This window comes from Nicotiana tomentosiformis, chromosome 8 (assembly GCF_000390325.3).
Source record: "Nicotiana tomentosiformis chromosome 8, ASM39032v3, whole genome shotgun sequence".
NCBI lineage: Eukaryota > Viridiplantae > Streptophyta > Magnoliopsida > Solanales > Solanaceae > Nicotiana > Nicotiana tomentosiformis.
Genome location: NC_090819.1, coordinates 69926927 through 69949220, shown reverse-complemented (window position 1 = coordinate 69949220; position 22294 = coordinate 69926927). Strand labels below are relative to the sequence as shown.

The 22294-nt window shown below is 38.0% G+C and overlaps 1 protein-coding gene and 2 long non-coding RNA genes across 7 annotated transcripts; 2 read left to right on the top strand and 1 right to left on the bottom strand.

The window, feature by feature from the left end:
* Positions 1 to 2078: 2078 nt before the first annotated feature.
* On the bottom strand, positions 2079 to 4893 carry LOC104105455 (uncharacterized). 2 transcript variants are annotated; one of them, XR_004509451.2, is made up of 2 exons: positions 4488 to 4893; positions 2079 to 3756 (listed from the first exon to the last, which is right to left on the bottom strand). It is a non-coding gene; the product is annotated as an uncharacterized lncRNA (long non-coding RNA). The 2 variants fall into 2 exon arrangements; XR_004509452.2 differs by having other exon boundaries at positions 2079 to 3742.
* Positions 4894 to 6404: 1511 nt separating this feature from the next.
* On the top strand, positions 6405 to 9373 carry LOC104105465 (pectin acetylesterase 7-like). Of its 3 annotated transcripts, XM_009613780.3 has the most exons (11): positions 6405 to 7037; positions 7165 to 7247; positions 7376 to 7505; positions 7608 to 7687; positions 7783 to 7869; positions 7958 to 8082; positions 8163 to 8223; positions 8338 to 8391; positions 8493 to 8571; positions 8670 to 8775; positions 8896 to 9040. In XM_009613780.3, the coding sequence occupies exons 1-9, from the start codon at positions 6929 to 6931 to the stop codon at positions 8547 to 8549; spliced, it is 786 nt and encodes a 261-aa protein (XP_009612075.2). In that variant the 5' UTR covers positions 6405 to 6928; the 3' UTR covers positions 8550 to 8571; positions 8670 to 8775; positions 8896 to 9040. The 3 variants fall into 3 exon arrangements, with proteins under 3 accessions (XP_009612075.2, XP_070038012.1, XP_070038011.1); XM_070181911.1 differs by lacking the exons at positions 8493 to 8571; positions 8670 to 8775 and adding an exon at positions 9183 to 9373 and having other exon boundaries at positions 8896 to 9041; XM_070181910.1 differs by having other exon boundaries at positions 8338 to 8571.
* Positions 9374 to 12982: 3609 nt separating this feature from the next.
* On the top strand, positions 12983 to 15489 carry LOC104105480 (uncharacterized). Of its 2 annotated transcripts, XR_011410398.1 has the most exons (3): positions 13004 to 13513; positions 14784 to 14975; positions 15042 to 15489. It is a non-coding gene; the product is annotated as an uncharacterized lncRNA (long non-coding RNA). The 2 variants fall into 2 exon arrangements; XR_011410397.1 differs by having other exon boundaries at positions 12983 to 13513; positions 14784 to 15489.
* The last annotated feature ends 6805 nt before the right edge of the window (positions 15490 to 22294 follow it).

The window sequence follows — 22294 nt, the reverse complement described above, 5'->3', positions numbered from 1 at the left end:
GTCACATAGATTTACAAGGCACAATTAATCATGTAATTTACCCCCCCCCCCCCTCCGAGTATGATTTAACCTGGCACATGCATATACACTAATCGCCTCATATATGCATCACCCCCATATGTAGCAAATAATGACAATTAGTAGAGAAAATTCCCCCAACAAAGTTAGTAGAAACTTATCTCAATTCGATCAACTCAATACTCAAATTAGGTTTTCCTTTACGAATTCACCTCCGCTCGACTCAGTCTAGCCAAAGACGACTTAAATAGATCACACAATGCAAGAGAAAACAATTTCAATTAATAAAGCTGTGATATTTATACAATTTCTAAAAAGTCAACCCTGGGTCCGTCCGGTCAAAACCCAGGTTTAAGGGTAGGTCTTGACTACCCATAGCCCCACGAGTCCATATACGTGTTTTATTTCCAAATCCGTATCCAATTCGACTCCTAAATCCCAAATTTTCATTTTTTCAAAACTTTGACAAAATCTCCAAATTTTTCCTTTAGATTCTCATAAATTTGATGTTAAATCTAATGTATAATCACGAAATATTATCGAAAGTTGATTCAAAATTACTTACCCGATAGTTTGGTATGAAAATCTTCCACAAAATTGTCCGCCATCGAGGCTAGGGTTCAAAATATATCAAAATGACACTAAGTCTCGGAATTACTCAGCTATATGCAGGCTGCAAATGTCGCATTTGCGACATGCGAACCCCGAAAACGCAAACAAGGCATCGTAAAAGCGAACTAGGAGGAATTATGCTAAAGTCACATTTGCGACCAAAATATCGCAAATGCGAAGACAGTTGATATCACAAAAGCGGCAGAAATTTTTGCAAAAGCGAATAACTCACACTCGCAAATGCGAGGAATATCTTCGCAAATGCGAACTCTTCCCCGGCAACCCAGTTTCGCAAATGCGATAGTCACATTTGCGACAAAAACATCGCAAATGCGATAGTCACATTTGCGACAAAAACATCGCAAATGCAATGGAACCTGTACCAACACTCAAAAATTATATAAAAATCATTCTGAAATCAATCCGAAACTCACCCGAGCCCCGAGGCTCCAAACCAAACACCCACACCAGTCCAAAAATATAACACGAACTCGCTCTCGTGATTACAACATCAAAATAACCTCTAGAATCACGAATCGGACGCCAAACGCATGTAAATCCCTATGAACTTCGAAAACCTCTGGAATCGCAACCACGCGTCCGAACCATATCAAATCAACTCCAAATGACGCTAAATTTTGCAGGCAAGTTCCATATGACGAAACGGACCTATTCCAAGTTTCGAAACCAAAATCCAAACCCGATAGCTTTAAAATCAAACCATGGTCAAACCTAGAAAAATTCTAAACCTTTAAATTGCCAACATCCGCCAAAGGATGCTAAAAACCTCTAGAAACATCCAAATGCAAATCTGGGCATACGCCCAACACTACAAGAAATCAGCCTTATTGTAGCGACCAAAGTTGCTACAAAATCCCTAATTGTCGCCGCTAAAGGATATAAGTGGCGACTTTGGTGATGCCACAAGCACAACCGTAACTGAATGTTATTTGTGGCGACATTTAAAGTCGCCGCTAACAGAACATATTTTGCGGCGACATAGTTGCCACAAAAGGTTAAAAAAAGGCTACAAAAAATGATTCCACAAGAATAAATATAAGTGGGGTCGCCACTGCATATTCACCTTTAGCGGCGACTTATATCGCCACAAAAAATATTATGTTCCGTGGCAAGGTTATGTCACCACTGTAAATGGCTTTTAGTAGCGACTTGTGTCGCCACAAAAAATTAAACCATGAAAGACATAATGTTTTTCTGTTGCAACTAAAGTCACTGCAAAAATAAACCAATAGTGGTAACTTTCATATCGCAACAATTACTAATTTTTGTGACAAAGTTATATCGCCACTTAAACTTATTTTCTGAGCGACCAAAACTAAATACATTTCCAGTAGTAATCTAATTCTCCAAAGATTAATACAGGGCCATTCATATCAATTGACTACCAATATTAAAAGCAACTAATAATATTTAACAAACACCAAAAGAATTTCTCAAGCCAAATATTATAAATATTTTCATTATACAAACTCAATTACATATGTACTACACGACACTTCATTGTACATTATAATTGTACGCATATACATATCCCAAAAAGATAAAATACTAAGTGCCTTGTAACTACTCCTTGGTTGACACTTTTCTTGAACGTTACCACTGTTTAAGTGCCTTGTCACTGCTAGACTAAAGCAATATATATAAGGAACATAATGAGATTTGTTATATCCAAAAACATGCATAGATGAGTACAGTACAAGCTTTCATGTGCTTATAATATCCAAAAACATACATAAATGAATCACAGGTTTACATTACAGTTCTGTGAGTTTTGATATATTTGCTTAATTTATTTATACATATTTTGACATTTATTTATAAAGTTTAACTTGAAATCATAGATTATGTCCAACACACAAAAGGCGTATCTAAATCAAATTTCTAATCACTCTCGTAACTATAGGAAGACCCTTCCTCATTAAAATAAACTTGACTCTCCCTATAGATAGATTGTGTACACTTGGGTAGAGGACAAAAATAAGCTTAAGTTCGACCCCCTAATATCATGAGTGGAATTATGTTGTAAGCAGCATTGCCAACATACTCAAACTCAAGCCATGGAACAGTTCCATTTCAGCATATGTGATGGGCGGTAGACCAGATTTCACACCTTGAATTGAAACACTCAAACAAATGCACAAAAGACATTATATACAAGCCATGGGATACATTAATAAGTAATTAAAAAAAGTAAATAACCAAATAATAAACATGAAGAGGTAATAAAACATGGGATTTTTCTACTTAAGTTATATATAAGAGGGAATATTTGATCATCCAAAATGAAGTATTCAAACTTTTTTGATAGTTACTATCATAATCTCATTCATTTCCTCTAGAAAAGAAATCTAAACTCATTATTGCCTTTGGCGAGACATGAATGACATTATTTGTTCTACTCTGCTCCTTTGATTATTCAAAGTCATTCAGAGTTTTGTTACATTTGAGAGACAAAGAAGCTTTCTTTTTCAGTAAGAAGAAAAGAAGTGGGGATGAACACAAGATTGAGATTTTGATGTGCAATTCCTTTAGGCACTTATAAAAGAGAGCAGAAGACACACTTAAAAATTTATCCATTTTTTTGGTGCAATCATTTTAGAATCAGTTATAAATCAGTAAAGTAAAGTAAAGCAAATCTTTTTGTTCTATCATTTTCAAAATGCAATATGCATTACAACTGATGGACAATGCTCTCCTTTTTTATGAAATTACTTTCTAGATTATGGCATATTCATTTTTATGGTTTAGCTTTTGAGAAAACTCATCTTTTGGCAGATTCAGGGAGGTTCTAAACTTGGAACAAACATGTAGAGAAAATAGAGAAGCATCTACTCTGCTCAAGACGCATCCATCTCTAGCTACAATAAACTAGCTGCCACTCCCTTTCAACAACTTCTAAATTTTCTGTTAATTAAATCATTTTATTACCAAATGATATGCTGGATCTTTCCAAGAACACTTTAATGATATTGAGAAGATAAAAGTTAATGATAATATAAACACCACAATGATAAACAGGTTTAACATATCTTACCCAACTAGACCCAAAGTGTCATGAATCTTATTTTTTGTTCAGTTCAAGCGTTTTAACCTGTGAGCATGAGACTATAGCTTCAGTGAGCATGAGACTATATATTTATGAAACTTAACACATAATCTCTTTCAAAAGAAATTGCCAACAAGGCTTTTACAAAACAAATTCTATGCATGAACACTAGACGACAACCCAAAACTCAATTTATAAAATTTTCTTTAGTCCAAGTTTTGCCCACATAGTTATGCTTCAATCATATCAATATTTTTACTCATCTAGAAAAATATCAAAGAAAAGACAACTAATCAATTATCATATCAAATAATATGCATTTGAGAGCAAATGAAGAAACTACCATTATAGTCTCTAACTTAATTCAAATACCACCTTCATCTACCAGGTGCAAGTATATATAGTTGCAAAATGCATCTGCTGTTGAAAGTTTCGTATTAAATAATATGTATATATATATATATATATATATATATATGCATCTAACCCTAAATTGATAGGCTCTAGACTCTATTTTTAGATGATCAAGAAAGCATTTTACATTCAGATTATTGATTAAGTGCTCGAATACATGCATCTAATTCTAATGTAAAAAATGTGTAGAATGTTTCAAAAGAACATCATTCGCAAAGAAGTATTATGTTTTCTTATAACCATACAATAACATATATGTGCCTTATAAAATAAAAAACTACATGTTTACTGATTTAGGCACATAACCATATAAGAACAAAATAAGAATGGAATGTCGACATTTAAAAGGTCTCTCAAGAAGAAACTTTTAACTTACCCAGAAAAAGAAATAGTTGAGATTCTGTCAAGACCGAGAATCGACAATAATACCAAATAGGCTTCAAATGATTCTTTATGTGTGATTGTTTTTGTATTCCTATAGATTATCAAATGGCTGAGAGAAATTCGAGATGAAATCTGAGAATACAAATGTGAAATTGCTGAATAATTATCCCTAACTACATGTTGAAAATTTTGTCTTACAAAATCATTATAAAAAAATCCAAATGTAAATATATCTTATATAAATCAATATGGGTTTTCAGTTAGACATATAATAGTAACAAAATAAGAAGGTTTTCAGTTAGATTATGGAAGAGAAATCGTTCGTTCCATTGTACCTCCACGAAATCGATTACAGCAAAGCAACTTCTTTCCCCAAAGAAAAACGAAAAGATTAGGGATTTGAATATACCTGACAAATGAGATTCACATTTTTATTTGAGGGATTTCGATTTGGGTGAAATTTTAGCAGAAGAGTACTGATTTCTAGAGAGAGGACCGATTTCTAGTGGGAGTTTTGTGAGCTTCTGTTTCTTCACTTTAATTTGTGCTCTTTGATCTGTTCGAGAGTGTTTAATTAGGAGAGAAAGATCTATTTTAATTTTCTTTTATTATTTTAAAAGTGAATAGGAGCGACCCAGTCGCTGCAAGACAGATTTAGCGACGACTTCTCAAAGGTCGCCACAAAAAATATGGAGTCAAAATTTTAATATTAGTGAGACTGAAAATTTCAGCCGAGGCGACCTAAAAAAGAGTCGCTGCTAAATATTTATCATCAGTGTCGCCACTAATAATCCAATTTCTTGCGGTGCAAGTTCAAAAACATCATTCGAGCCTATCAGAACCATCAATACTCCGATCCGAGGTCAAATACTCAAAGGTAAAATTTTGGTCAATTCTTTCAACTTTGAGCTTCTCAAATGAAAGTCGCTGCTTAAAATCATTTTCGAGCCACTCAAAAATCCGAACCGATAATACACACAAGTCATAATACACAATACGAAATTACTCATGATCTCAAACTGTCGAACGGGACATAATTGCTCAAAAGGCCCAGCCGGTCGTTACAAGGTGTTTGTACAATTGCACATTACTGAAAATATGGAATTGAAGAACTACAATTTTTAATTTATTAGTGAGATCCATACATAGTAACGAAGTAAATAATGACAAGGAAATTATAGCAGGGAAGATATTAAATGAGCATATATATTTTTGTCTCTTCATCAATTAACGTTTTAGGTACATGTTCCATCAAAATGTTATAATAGGGTCACCCTATCCAATACTACTATATTTAATATTGATACTTAACGGGAACTATAAGGACCATCCTATCATATGTATAGCTATAACAACTACTTATAATTTTATAAATATATCTTTGTTTCTATCAAAAAAATCTTTAAAAGGAACTCGTATAGTATGGCATTGGTCAGCCCTCTTCATATCGTCATTCAAGAATATTTCACTTCTTGAATAATAATTGATGACCTTTCCATTAAAAGAGTATTAGAAGTCATAAATTGACCTGCATGACATGTGATATATGCTTTTTAGGCATTCATTTATTGTGAATTGAACAATTACCTCTACAGAACATGTGATATGCTTTAAATGAAAATTTCAAAAAACAAAATCTGTATATATGATGATTTTTTGTGAACATAAAAAATTACTTATGTATGTAAAAGTGTCAATGCGTAATTAATATAAGATAAACAATTAAGAAGGCATTATCCAATTCCATGAAATATATAGTAAGAGTACCCACACCAGCTATTAGATCTTACGAAGCAATATAATTTAAGCATAAGAAAAAAACGAACATACCAAAGAAACGTTAAAGCATAGCTTTATATATAAATGGAATCTCTACTTAGTGTGGAATTCAAAATAAACATGTCAAAAACAAAATATAAATTATTTAATTTGAAAGCTCTGTCTCATTTGTGGGTGAGGGAAGGGGTAGACGTGAATCTATCACCTTGTCTGGCATTCTTCCAAAGAGCATTGATGAAAATACAACACCACAAATTTCCTCAGAAGGAATACATAGTGCTCAGTCACAACCCATATCTAATCGTATATATGCTGTAAGAAAAAATGGAATTTTGCAGCGTCTCTCTTCGTAATAGGTATTCTAAAATTGGCTGGTCTTGATTAATAAATGGATCCTTTCATTATCACATATTTTAATTATACTGCATGACATGAGACGTCTTCAAGCATAAATTAAACAACTCCTTCCTTAAACTTTTTGTTGAAATAGACTTTCTTCCTTGAGGCGTGAAGCACAGTGCACTTGAGTATAAAGAGAGGTGAAGTGAAGTCATTTTGATTCACCTCTACTTGTACAATATCTAGTTGCTTTCTCCCTCTAGCTAGCTACAACCTCCTTCCTTAATTTCTCTTTAAGAAGAACAAGTTTTTAGAATGGTAACCTTTCTACTAGTATTAACTTTGCTAGCAATATCGGTCGGCGCTGAAGATGGACTAAACATCAACATCACCATACTTGAAAACGCCACAGCACAAGGCGCTGGTATAAATACCTTTCGCTAATGGACTGTACAATGCTTCCTTCCTGAAGTAAATTAAAAGAAAAGAGATCAATCATATTGTTTATTTACTATTAATTTACTTCTTCGTTACGTTTTTGAGTTTAATAGTATGCCTAGATGGGAGCCCACCCGCTTATTATCTTGACAAGGGATTTGATAGCGGACTTTCCAACTGGATTATCATGCTTGATGTTAGTTATCTTTTCTTCTTCTTTTTGCTTAATTATTTAATTACTTTCATCATTACTAATTATATATATAGTCCCCAAAACATTTATTCTGCTTTAAACTATGGAGATATATATTTCATATTCTCTAGGGCGGTGGGTGGTGTTCGACCATCATTGAGTGCCAAAATCGTTCAAGTTCAATAGTAGGTTCTTCTACGAAAATGAAGAACCAATCTATGTTTGGTGGGATACTTCATAACACTCCCCAACAAAATCCAGGTGAAGCTCAGGTTTCAGCTCATATATATCTTGCTTTCATCTCTTCTTTGTTTGCATGTATTTTTACCCACTTCTTCTAACTGCAAACATTGGAATTGCTAGACTTTTACAACTGGAACAGGGTGAGGGTGGGTTACTGTGATGGATCATCTTTTACGGGCGATGTCCAAGAAGTTGATCCAGTAAGTACAATTACATACTGTCTCATATCCATAAATATATCAATGAATTTTCCGGTAACTTATCTTTCTGATTGCAAATGTCAAATCTATATTAGGAGAACAAGCTTTTCTATAGAGGGGCGAGAATATTTAAAGCAGTTATGGAAGATTTATGGATCAAAGGAATGCAAAATGCTAAAAATGTGAGATCGCTCATATATTACATGACACCTACTATACATTATTATACTTTTCAGTAACGCAAAATAAAAAATAAAAACGCAATGTTAGGCAATCCTGACTGGATCATCGGCCGGAGGGTTGGCTACAATCTTGAACTGCGACAAGTTCAAGTCCTTCTTTCCCGATGATGTCAAAGTAAAGTGCGTTGCAAACGCAGGCTTCTTCATCAATGCGTGAGCTCTTCTTCCTCGTCTTATTAATTTATGTGTGTATGCTATTTGGAACTCAAGCGTGTTAGGATTATTTTATACAGGAAGACAATCTTTGGTACTTCATACATTCAAGAGATGTATCACAAAGTTGTAACTTTACATGTGAGTCTCATCTCATCTTTTTCTTTTTGGGTTATAAAAAGGTATATATGCGTAACAAGTATATTGAAGTTAGAATCTTTTTATATTAGTAATAAATTTTTCCTCTCGTTTAAGGGATCGGCTAAGAATTTGCCTCCATCTTGCGCCTCTGCAATGGAACCAAGTCTGGTAAGAGTTTTTATAAGCTTTTTTGAAATAAAAACCTTTTCTGCATGCTATATAAATATTGCCCTCTAACAATCTCGTTTTTTTTTTTAATAATGGTGCAGTGCTTTTTTTCCGCAGCATGTTATTCCATATGTTCAGACTCCACTTTTTATTATTAATTCACACTATGACGCTTGGCAGGTCAGGGAAACAAATGCTAATTCTCTTCGTTTTAAAATTTTTGTTAATTCGTTTCTTTTTTTATTTTCTATAAAATCTAAAAAGATAATTTCTTCCAGATTAATAATACTTTGGTTCCTGCATACCTCGATCTGCAACATACCTGGGATCATTGCAAGGTTCTAATAAGTAATTGCACGTTTAGCCAGCGTATAATTATTCAAGGTTAGCCCATTTCTGGTGATCAACTAATACCTTTCAGATCACACAAGCATAAATAGCTCTTTTTCTCCTCTAATTCTATTTAATGATCTGTTTCACTTGTTTTCTTCTTTTAATATATAGATTTTGGAGTGGAGTTCTTGAAGGCATTTGAGGGACTCACCCCTTCTTATACGAGGGGTTACTTCATCACATCTTGTCACGCTCATTCTCAAATTATATGGACGAGTTACTGGTACAGTGCTACCTCTCCAAGAGTACTTAATAAGGTAATCCTTCTTTTGTTTTATCCATATAGTGTTTGAATACATGTGCTTTTTTTTTGTTTTTGGATTTATCATGTGTCTATCATTCGTAATTTTAATTTACGAGTTAATAACAGATTTTGTTGTAACGTTTTATCTGTGTAGACAATTGCGGAAGCTGTTGCAGATTGGTACTTTGATAGAGCAGGGTTCCATCAATACATAGACCCATATCCATGTGCTAGAGATTGCTTGTGAACTTCATGAAACTTTTTAAAGTAATTTTGTGCTAAATGCTCTGCTGAGCTGTATAGAAGTACTGTTCAGTATTCAGTGAATGAAAAATTAACTTTTATTTAGATTCCAATTACCGTTTGTGTCGCTGAGTATGAAGTTCTTACCATATTCTAACTTCTGCTAGATAGTATATATATCTGACCATATTGGCAAAGTTGGATCTGTTATTTCACAGATTTCTTTAAAATCTGTAAAAGGATAATTAAAAAGTCGGACAAAGTTAATGAAATAAAAGAATAAAAGTTGCATTTATGTAAAATTTGCCTACCCCGTCCTTCTAAGATTCCAGATATGGTTGGTTATTTTTTTAAAACATATGTCAAAAGCCATCCATATATAAAAAATAATATTAATGATAATAACTATCCATATATAATAATCTACTGTGGAGTTACCTTTTTGGGCCGGATTCTGAAAGTTGAGAACCCATTTTGATCCTCTTCATCAAATTAATATGGCCACTTCATTCAATAAGATTTCCTTTTTCTTTTTTTGTTAAGCGCAGTTTTTCTTTACGTAGATTCACGCAAACTTATTTCCTTTTTTCTTTTTCATAATATTATTATTTGCAGTGCTGCTTAAATTGACAAACTGGAATTCTTTTACCCAAAAAATTGCAATACAAAAACATCTTTCTTTAGGCGTGATTTAGTTGAGAAAACTGTTTACCCTTAAAATCGGATAACAATTAAACTTATAATGTGGTTTTAAGGACACGTGATTTCACCTAATACCAATAGATAAATATGAAGATTAGTAATAGAAAATTGACAATAACGTAAAGCAAACTAGTGTTGAAATGCAATTCAGCCCTCGAGCTAGAGTGCCCTCGAACTGACTGATGCTAAAGTAATGAAGCAGAAAGTAAACTGATGAACAAGAATGTATAAGCGAGAGAGAGTGTTATATTGCTTTGATATGTGTGAATAATGTGTCCTACAAATGATTAGAACTCCCCTGTAGAGGAATTCTACTTATGATACAATTCTAATTACAAAAGGAAATCTTATGATTAACTAAACAACCACTCTTGATTCGATCCGTTCTGAGATTTCCGCCATGAATGTCGACCAGCCATGGATATCTCGCCTTCTGTTATTATGTTATCTTCGGTCATGCTCGATGTCTACCTTGTTTGGTCTCGATTCGTACTGATCCCGATTTTGACAGGTACCTCGAATTCCGAACTCGGTACCTTGTCCTCGTGCCTCGGTCTGATCTCCTACGGGGCCGACCTTCGATACATTTTCCTAGTCTCGGTCAAATAGCAAAATCGGGTGGGCCCGGTTTCAACCGTATACAGATAGTCCCCTCGTTTTTTGGAGTGTAATGACAAGAAATGAATTGAGCCTTCGATTTTTACCTCGACCTGTCATGACGTCACCCCCATGATGTAAGCGACGGAAGTGACCAAAACGTCCCGTCGGTACAGTTCTCCAAGTTATTAATGTGTGTCAGCTGGTGGTCGGCCACTAGTGCCCTTGAACCGTCGCCGTGAATCCCATAAATAGGCCTCTTTTTACACTCTTTCAAAATTTACCTTCAACCTTTTCTACTTTAACCTTCAAAGTTTTTCAAGTTCTTCATCTGCAAATCTACAATTTTCACTGCTAACCTCTTCTTAGAATACCAATTCTTGTCATCTTCATCTATCTTTAACTTCAAAACTAAATGGTGAAAACATCAAGAACAGTACCACAAAAAGAAACTGCTTCATCTTCTCAACCGGCCGGCGGGAAAGCGCCAGTGGAAAACTTGCCTCCATGATTGCCTGGGGGGTGTGCAGTCATCTCCGATTTCAAGACTGAGAAAACTTCATCGGTCCCCGGTCATTGCGAGCTGGTATCGAGATATATATGCTCGATATCCAAGAGTTACATCGACAAAGTAAAGGAGGACTGCAACTGGCAGAACAAAGAGGTTGTGATACCGGCCCCAGATGAGGCTATTACCACCCGCGTGAAAGGGTACTTGAGTGTTTACACTTATCCTTTCACGTTGGTTCCTCTTGACCCAATCATCGTGGACTTCTGCAAGAAGTACCAGGTCACCATCGGTCAGATTCACCCCTTTTTTTGGAGGATTGTCATATTGCTACGATTTTTCTTGAGCAAAGTAGATGGGCTCCCCTTCACCCTCGACCACCTCGTCAGGTTATACAGCCCTCGGCTTTACCGAGGTGGGTTAATAAAGCTCCAACACCGAGCCACCAAAGTCTTTATCTCCGGTATAGACGAGGACAAAGACCGAGGTTGGATGGGTCGCTTTGTTAGGGTGAAGACCTCGGACATAATACCGGCTGAAAAGATGCCATTTTCCGAGAAATGAAATATGAAACATAAGTACGATCCCCTTCTATTTGTTACTTGGTTTCTCTGCTTTCTCTCACTGATGGTCTTTTTCAATGTAGCCGCTGCCTGGATGCCCGATGCCATCCCTGACCTTAAGAGCTGAGTTAGGGACCTAGTCTCGACATCAACGTATGTTGAACGCGCATGGCGCGACTTATCAAAAGGCCGACAGGAAGCCAAAATCATGGTGAGCCCCCTTTTATGTGTTTGTTAATCTCGTAAAAATGTTTTTCTCACACTTACTCAATTTCATTTTATACAGGCCTTAGCAAAGATGCAGTCATGAGGCCCCCGTCTAGTGAGGAGGAGACTTCGATCCCGGTCCCGAAACTGGCGAAGGATGAAAAGAGAAAAATGACCTCATCTTCCGAGGATCCAGAATCCAAGAAAAAGGCGGCTCGTAAGCCGAAGAAGGACACCGTCCCCTTGCCTGCAGAGTCAATCCGAATCCTAAGGGAGGAGGAAGAGGAGGAGGATGACGACTCTGGGCTGGTGGCCCGAGTAAGGATGAACACCGAGGCCCCAAAGGCCGCTGAGTCGGTGAAGGTTGCAAAGACTCCGCCTCGAGATGAGGGGGTCTTGGAAAAAGACTTGGGCGGAGTCCCCGAGTCGTCGGGACTGAAGATGCCTCCTACCGTAGTGGGAAAACGGAGGGTACGGCTGTAGGGGCTGGCCTCGAGGCCCCTCGAGATGTAGATATCGGAGGCTCCCCGTTGCTCCCTTCGTTATTTGAGGGGATAATTCGGGAGGCTCGAGCCATGAAAACCCCCTCCATAGAAGGAGCCCAAGGAAGGGAGGACCCCTTCCGTGACTACTTTACTGGGGTCGAAGATGCTACCGGCCTGAGTGACTTGGAGGTCTCGGGGAAGGACTCAGGCAAAGCATCCACTCTCTTCAATGAAGCACAACAAGCTCTGAATCGGGTAAGCCTTAGCTCTCTCGTCGATATTAGCTGTGAGGACCTAAATTTTGACCATACTTGAAATTTTTCAACACTTTTTAGTATGTAAATAATTTTATGTTTAATCTACATATTTTAACCTTTATTTCATTTTTAGTAGGTTTTATTTAAGAAAATTAAAATCACAAAAAAAAAAAATTATATGTTTTTGATTTTAAAATATTTAGCTAGTATTTTTATTTAACACTCTTAAAAGAAAAGAAAAAACATTAACTAAAGCAAGAGCCAATAAGTTATTTCCATGTGTCAAGATTCTTCCTTATCTTGTGTAACAAACTCACATGTTCTCCCTTAAAACTCAGATGCACATACACACTCTCTTTTCTTGGCCACCAATTAATCCCTATACCTAGACCTATATATCTTCCGTACACACAACACAGAGAGACCTAATCTCCAAAAAGAAGCAACAGCCGAAGCTAATTCCTCCAACCTTAGAACACCCAGCGGCCCACCCCCTAAAACAACCCCTGCCGCCTCCAACCTCAAAAGATCAAATACTCCCCAAAGTATAGTTTTTCAACTAAAATGACATGCACACACAAAGAGGGGGATGAAAATTTGGACAGAAACTTTAGGTTTTTGTTCTAGGCTTCTAGCTTTTCTAAGTTTTGGTTAAAAATCTAGAATTTCAAAAAAAATACAAAAACGAAAAAAAATACAAATATTCTTTCATGTTTCTTCTGCTGGACTACCATTCCAAAACCATGGAATTTGATTAATCTTAAGGTCAATTCGATTTTATCTGATTGGGTCGTCGGTCGAGGTCCAAGTTCGTGGGTTTCCCGATTCGCCTCACCACTATCTTCTTCGTTCAGATTTTCACCTTTTGTGAAGCTGTTTCAGAAGCTCTATTTCTCATATATTAAAGAAATCTTGCTTAACAGGTTCTTTTTTTTATTTTTCTCTTGTCTATTTAAGTTTATTTAATTTGAATCTTTTTTCGCTACATGTCCTGTTTTGTTTCTGTGATTAAACGTTTATAATCTTGAATTTGTTTGGTTTAGATACGTTGGGTTATAATTTTTTTAATTAACCTTAAGAGTTTACTGTTTTGAACTCTTCATTAGACATGTAATCTCTTTATGTTAAATTTAAGTATTAGTCGAGTAACTTGTGTTTGTTCTCCTGCTGGTTTTGCTAGCACTTTGTAACTGGATTTCATCATCTCCTTTACAGACCCTTATTTTGGTTTTTGTTTGCTGTTTAGATTATGTATCATAACAACAATTTGATATTGATCTGTAAATTTGAACAATTATGTACTAGTATTGAGAATGGTTCCCAGATGTTTATTCACGTTATCTTCATCAATTTCTTATCATATTTTGTCACCAAAGTTTCTGTCCTTTAGCCTATCCTTTTAAGGTTTACATTTCTATCATTCATGAGATTAGGCACATGTATACTGATTTTCCCAAAATAATTCCATCATTAATAGACTTACTCATTGATCTCAAAACGAGGAAATTAAACAATTTATAAACATTCGTAGCTTGATTTAGGTGCGTTTAAATAAATTATCGTAATTATGGGTACGGCTCCTGTGGCATGGTCATGATACGTAAATCTCAATCCGAGTGTGTGTTTCATGTGACTCGACCTTACAACTTCAAACAATTAAAATTAACATATTGTAAATTGCGGGTGCGTTTCACATGGCGCGATTTACAATATGTACAAACACAACAAGTGCGCGACGTCGCGACTTGCTCAAAATAATTCCATAAATAACTAAAACGGTTAAATAAATAACTAAAAGTGGTTAAAAAGTAAAAAATACACAATTGATTTCAAATATGTATTAAATCAAATAATTAGGCCAATTATTAATAGTTGAGCGACCGTGCTAAAACCACGGAACTCGGAAGTGCCTTACACCTTCTCCCGGGTTAACAGAATTTCTTACCCGGTCTTCTGTGTTTGTAGACCATAAATAAAAGTCAATTTCCTCGATTTGGGATCTAAAATAAACCGGTGACTTGGGACACCATAAATTATTCCAAGTGGCGATTCTGAATAAATAAATAATCCCATTTCGATTAATGTCACTTTAATTGAAAAAACTCCCTATCCCCTCGGGAAAAAAAGGTGTAACATTACACTTTGTGTTTATTTTTACCTTCCTGTCTAACTTCTTTTCTTCTTTCCGTGTAGGCCTCAGTGCTTCATCAGGAAGCATTTTCCAAGTCTCGAGTTGAGCTGAGTCGGTATGAGGCTGACATCCAAAGGCTTACCGAGGAGAGGAATGTCCTCAATATTCTCAGTGGGCAAAAAGAAGAAGAGATCAAGGACCTCCGAGCCGAGTTGGCCGTGGCTCATAAAGAACAGACCTACCTGATTGAGCAGGTAATGAAAATCTTAGAAGCTCATGGCATCGGTTCGAGAACGATGGCTAACACTTCAATCTCACAGGTTCAGCAGAAGATCGAGAGGATCGAGTAGTTTTGTAAAGAGGTCAATATGATGAAGGCGGAGACCTTGGGATAGAATCAAAATATGGATCGCCCGCCTCAGAGATGGAGGCTGCTCGAGCCCAGCTGTCATCAGCTAAAAGTCAGCTTCAGGCCATGAAGGAAAAGTACTTGGCACATGCCAAGAAAATTGAGGAGCTCGAGGCTCGGTTGGCCGCCGAACTTACAAAGGCCAGATCTGAGGCTGAAAAAGCTAAGGCCGATGCGGAGGCGATCGTGGCTGTCTACCGGTCTGATGTTGAAGCTGATCAAACCCAAGAAAGAGAGTCTGCTGAGACTGCTCAAACTCGAGCACACTGGGTTGCCGAACTCGCCAAGTGTCAATCTCGGAGGGAAACCCTCGAGGAGATCCATGGCCGAGGTTTCGATCTCACTGATAAGATAGAAAAGGCCAAAGGGCTCAAAGCCGATGCTAGGGCATTGGCCTCCTCCTCTGATGATGATGACACCGGGAGTGATAGTGGGTCTGAGAGCGGGGGGAGGGGGGGGGACCCCGATGGATAAGAAGCTGCCCCCAAGGAAAATTAGGAACCGTAGGATTTTTCACTTTTGTTCTTTTGTGTAGGATCCTGATCGGACCTTGTAAATATTCTCATATATATATATATATATATATATATATATATATATATATATATATATATATATATATATATATAGATTTCTTTCCTTTCCGACTTGTCTTTATTTCATTTTTTGCCTTGTGAAAATGTTTGTTTCATTCATGCCTTATGGAAATTTTGTTTATAAGTTCGAAGCTTAGGCAATTTGATCGAAGTCGGACTAGTGTAGTCTTTATAATCGAGTGAGTACTTTCTCGAACTCGAAGTAGGGTGTCATGCCCCAAAACCGAGGAGCACGACCGGCGCTCAACCGAGTGAACCCGACCGAGAAAGCCTGTTAGATTCCTTCTATCCAAACTCATTCATGAATAAAGAGAATATATGTTTTCCTTAATTAAACAATAAAGTGGTCATGTCTGCAATTACCAATTTCTTACCATAAGTCTCACCATTTTTAAAGTCTCAAATGGACAAGTAATACAACCACAACATAGCATGGTTTGTCTTTTCCAGCACCAATACACAACCCATACTATGTCTATGGAGCCTCTATAGATAAAGATGAGTACAATGATAAAGCCGGCAACAAGGCCCCGGCTATACCTCAAACAGAATACACAAAGAACAAAAGATACATGACCCCGGGATGAAGTGAGGCTCATCAAGTCAGCTGGAAAGAAGGTATACTGCTATCACTGATCAATATCTCCTACTGTGGAACCGACTGCATCCATTTAAAGATGCAGCGCCCCCGACAAAAGGGACATTAGTACCGTCGAATAGTACTAGTATTAAAACTAAACACCAATTTAAGAATTCAGAAATACAAGCTGAATATGATGAACCAGTGCGACATTAGTACAATATAGGTAACTGTTTAAACTAGAGCAAGCTTATTAAGAGCTATCAATAACATTTATAGAATTTAAGATGAGGTCCTCTGTAACCATCTTCACACAAAGCGGCCCCGCCGCCTCACCGGATGTTTGCAGGTGGAGATGTAAGTACAATACCACAACTCTACTCAAGCGGCCCTGCCGCCTCACCCCAATATATGCGGGTGGATGTTTAACCATAATACCAAGAACCTACACAAGTGGCTATGCTGCCTCACCCCAATATTTGCAGGTGAAAATGCATCAACGACACCAATACCAACACAAAGCGGCTATGCCACCTCACCCCAATGTATGCGGGTGAAAATGCATCAACGATACCAATACCAACACAAAGCGGCTATGCCGCCTCACCCCAAAGTATGTGGGTAGAAATGCATCAACGATACCAATACCAACACAAAGAGGCTATGTCGCCTCACTCCAATGTATGCGGGTGGAAATGTATCAACGATATCAATACCAACACAAAGCGGCTATGCCGCCTTACCCCAATGTATGCGGGTGGAAATGCATCAACGATACCAATACCAACACAAAGCGGCTATGCCTCCTCACCCCAATGTTTGCAGGTGGAAATGCATCAATGATACCAATACCAACACAAAACGGCTATGCCGCCTCACCCCAATGTATGCAGGTGGAGGTGTATCAAAATCCCAATCTCTACACAACTTGGCATAATAACTTTCACATAAATCACGACTTGAAATTATAACATGTGGATACACAATCCATAGTTTGAAACACATCCTCAATTTATAATGCAATATGATAAGAGCATTTGAAACACAAATTGAACATATATCTTTACCACAAAACTTATCGGAATACTCGGTTTGTAATCAACATCTTGGAACTTACAAGGATAATGGGAATTCTAATTCTTGAAGAAGAGTTTAGCCAACATACCTCAATTGAGCTTCCTTAAACTCTAAAATATTTCGGAATTCTTAGCAACTTCAATCTATTTTAGAAATATAACAAATTGAACTAAAATTAGGAAGATGATTATGGTTCTAGCTCATTTGAGCATTTTATCAAACACTAAGTGTGCATTAAGTTTCAAGACTCTTTTATGGAGGATTCTATCATCCCACAACCCAATCTTTACCATTCTTAGCTCAACAATCTTCCTACACCCTTTGATAACACATGCATGTAAGATAAACAACTCTCATGCCTAAAAATTATCTTGCTAATTATCCATTTTCAGATGATTTCGAAACTAGGGTTTAGGGTGTAGAATCTTACCTCTAGGATGAAGACCTAGTGAGCTTACCTTCTTAATCATCCAAATCTTGAGCAAGAATTGAAAAACAATTATTGAAGAACACCTTCTCACTCTAGGGCACTCTCTCTCACTCTAAAATATCAGATTATAGCTCAAAATTGACCCAAAACGTGTATTTAACGAAGTAGGGTCGGATTTTAAAAACCCAAAAATGGAACTCCAGAACAAGGTATGCGATCGCATAACCGATATGTGGACCGCATATCGGTCGCATAATTGGTTACAAAATAGCCAAAAGAATTGTCTGTGTATGCGGTCACTATGCGGTCGCATAATGCACCGCATAACAGTTATGCGGTCGCATTGTCGACCGCATAGCTGCTTCCAGAATGGCCTTCTCCTGCTCATTTCTGCGGCCATTATGCGGCCCGGAGAGGTATTATGCGGTCGCATAATGGACCATATAAATGCGCTTTTCCGTCAAAAAAATTTCTTTACTTTCCGGTGCATTGTTCAACTCAAAATGTCCGAGCCAAAATATTATTTTCTTTTGCAAACTTTTATGGGGCCTTACATAGAGTGACCCTTAGGTTTTAATTGAATGAGGATGATCTCTCGAACTCAAAAAATAAATGGCCCTTAGGCTCTTGAATTAGGTCTATATGGCCTTAAAAAGAATGGCTTTTTTCCCTTTTCGGCTTAAAAAGTTAATTATATAAAAATTTGTTATACCTTAGCACGAGATAAATCTGTACCCATTTGGGTTTTCTAGGGTTGGTGTTATCGAACCCTTTGTTTCGTTATTCCTTACCATGAAATAAAATTGTTCTAGGGTTCAAACAATTTGGTACCCCTTAGGGTTTTCGAGGGTTGATGTTATCGAAACCCTTTGTAATTTTGCCGAGGGTAGCCTTTTAAACCAGTTTGTGAAAATATTCGAAGGCCTGTTTTATTACAGAATTCGAACGTCACCGAACCGTGTTAATTTGGCCGTAACCTTTAGCTTGGGATTTGCCTCTTGGGCTTATTTTCTGGTTACACTTCGAACTTGTTCGAAGTGTAAGTCCCCGAGTTGGGTGGCCGTGGCCCATAAAATCGAGGGTTGCCTTTTTAAGGTCTTACGATCTCGAGGCTTTAGTAATTTGATTACGTCGGTTTTTCAGACTGCAGTCCCCGAGTATGGAGTTAGTTTTTTGAACTTCAGTTGTGATCGGCCCTAAAGCATGTTTCCACAATAGATCAAAAGTATGAAATTTTAAAGTAAACATTTCTCTAAGGCATGAAATATTTGGCAAGGAAAAATACTTCTCTTAATAGATTATACATGCTACATGTTTGCCATTAGGGCCCGAGTAATCTACATGGGCACGGTTCGTTTGACCATTTGGCTCTTACATACAAAATTTACCTATCGAGACCCTGTTGACACGAAGTACTTTCCTTGTAACAAAGTTGACATTCGAGGGTGATTCCCCCCAGTATTCGAGGTTAATTGTAAAGAAGCCTCGGATACTGTTGAATTGCTCTAAGTTAGCACGAACAGTGGTTGCCTAGTTAAAAACCTCACCGGAAAAACCCATTTAAGACAAAAACCGGTCTAGGGAAAAAAGAGTGCAACGTGTGCTTTCAGACCTAAGGACTTTGTGTTGAAGAATCCCTTGATGTCTTCGATTGAACACCTGCAATTGGTTAGTATAAAATATAAATGAAAATGGATAAGGTCGTACCTTAACAGTAATATCGTTTGAGGAGTGATATGTTCCAATTGTTTGGCAATTGCTCGCCGTTCATCGTGGCAAGTTTGTAGGATCCTTTTTCGACGATATCGAGGACCTGATATGGTCCCTCCCAGTTTGGGCCAAGATTTCGAGTATTGAGGGTGACTTTTCTCAAAACTAAGTCTCCGATTTTAAAGTGTCGAAGATTGGCTCTTCGGTTGTAATACCTTTCGATCTGTTGTTTCTGTGCAGCCATTCGAACGAGGGTGGCTTCCCGCCTTTCATCTAGCAATTCGAGGCTTGTATTCATAACCTCGTGATTTGACTCTTCCGTTGCATACGGATACCTGAAACTAGGTTCCCCGACTGCGACCGGGATCAGAGCTTCGGCACCATAGACTAAAGAGAATGGTGTTGCCCCCGTACTGGATTTCGACGTTGTACGGTACGCCCAAAGGACCTCGGGCAATATTTCTCTCCATTTTCCTTTAGCATCGGTCAATCCTTTCTTTAGATTTTGAATGATGGTCTTGTTTGTCGATTCTGCCTATCCGTTCCCACTAGGATGATATGGCATCGATATAATTCTTTTTATCTTGTGGTCTTCGAGAAACTTTGTCACTTTACTGCCGACGAATTGCTTTCCATTGTTGTATACGATCTCGGCAGGCATCCCAAATCAACATATAATGTGGTCCCAGATGAAGTCTATGACTTCTTTTTCTCTGACTTTCTCGAAGGACCGTGCTTCAACCCACTTAGAGAAATAATCAGTCATAAACAAAATGAATTGAGCTTTACCTGAGGCCGATGGGAGAGGGCCGGCGATATCCATTTCCCATTTCATGAACGGCCATGGGGATAAGACTGAGTGGAGTTGCTCTCGGGGTTGGTGAATCATCGGCGCATACCTTTGACATTTGTTGCACTTTCGAACAAACTCTTTCGTATCCTTTTCCATATCGGCCCAATAGTATCCTGCTATGACGACTTTGTGAACCAATGACTCGGCACCAGAATGATTTCCGCAAGTGCCTTCGTGAATTTCTTGTAGGACGTAGTTGATATCTCCTGGACCCAAACATATTGCCAACGGTCCATCGAACATCCTTCTATACAATGTTCCATCCCCGGCCAATGTGAGCCGTGTGGCCGTTGTGCGTAGAGCCCTCGATTCCTTAGGATCTGATGGAAGCTTCCCATTCTTTAGGTATTCGATATACTTATTCCTCCAATCCCAGGTCAGACTTGTGGAGTTTATTTCAACGTGGCCTTCTTCGATTACTGACTTCGAAAGTTGTACGACAGTCCCCGAGCTAAGCTCGTCATCTTCGACCGCTGACCCCAAATTTTTAAGGGCATCGACCTCGCTGTTTTGCTTTCGAGGTACGTGCTGTAGGGTCCATTCTTTAATTCGATGTAGAGCCACCTGCAGTTTGACCAAGTGCCTCTGCATTCGGTCTTCTCGAACCTCGAAAGTTTGTTGACTTGGTTTACCATAAGTAGGGAGTCACATTTGGCCTCGATGACCTCTGCTCCCAAACTCTTAGCTAGCTCGAGACCTACAATCATGGCCTCATACTCGACCTTATTGTTAGTTAATTTTGAAGTTTTGATAGACTGTCTAATTGTATTACCTGTGGACGGCTTCAAAATGATGCTTATCCCGGACCCCTTCATGTTCGAAGCGCCGTCTGTGAAGAGGGTCCACACCCCCGATGATGTACCCAATTTTAGTAATAGCTCCTTTTCGACCTCGCGTACGAGGGATGACGTGAAGTCGGCCATGAATTCTAACAAAATTTGAGACTTGATGGCCGTTCGTGGTTGATACTCGATATCATACCCGCTGATCTCGACGGCCCATTTGGCCAATCGGCCCGAGAGTTCGGGCTTATGTAAAATATTGTGAAGGGGATACGTAGTCACCACACAAATTGGGTGACATTGAAAATATGGTTTTAATTTCCTAGAGGCACTTATTAGAGCAAGCGCTAATTTTTCTAAGTGTGGGTACCGGGTCTCAGCCTCACCTAAGGTTCGACTAACATAGTAAACAGGAAATTGCGTACCTTACTTTTCTCGAACTTGGACCCTACTTACCGCAATTTCCGAGACCGCTAAGTATAAGTAGAGTTGCTCGTCCGCATTCGGAGTATGAAGCAAGGGGGTGCTCGAGAGGTACCGTTTTAGTTCTTCCAATGCTTATTGGCGTTCCGGGGTCCATGCAAAATTGTTCTTCTTTTTAAGCAGTGAGAAGAACCGGTGACTTATATCTGAAGACCTTGAAATAAATCGGCCTAAGGCGACTATGCGCCCTGTTAACCTTTGTACGACCTTAACATTATCCATGACCGTGATGTCTTCGATTGCTTTGATTTTATCGGGGTTAATCTCGATCCCCCGATTTGATACCATAAAGCCGAGGAACTTGCCCGAACCGACCCCGAATGCACATTTCTCCCGGTTGAGCTTCATGTTGTACTTCCTTAGCATGTCGAAGGTCTTCTGCAAATGTTTTAATTGGTCCTCTGTTCACAGGGACTTAACTAACATATTGTTAATATAAACATCCATTGATTTACTTATTTGTTCTTCGAACATTCAATTTACTAGGCGTTGATAAGTAGCGCCAACATTTTTTAGTCTAAACGACATTACGTTATAACAATAGGTGCCGTACTTAGTGATGAACGAAGTCTTTTCCTGATCCCCTAGGTTCATTTGTATTTGATTGTACCCGGAGTAGGCATCGAGAAAACTAAGGATCTCGTGGCCGGCTA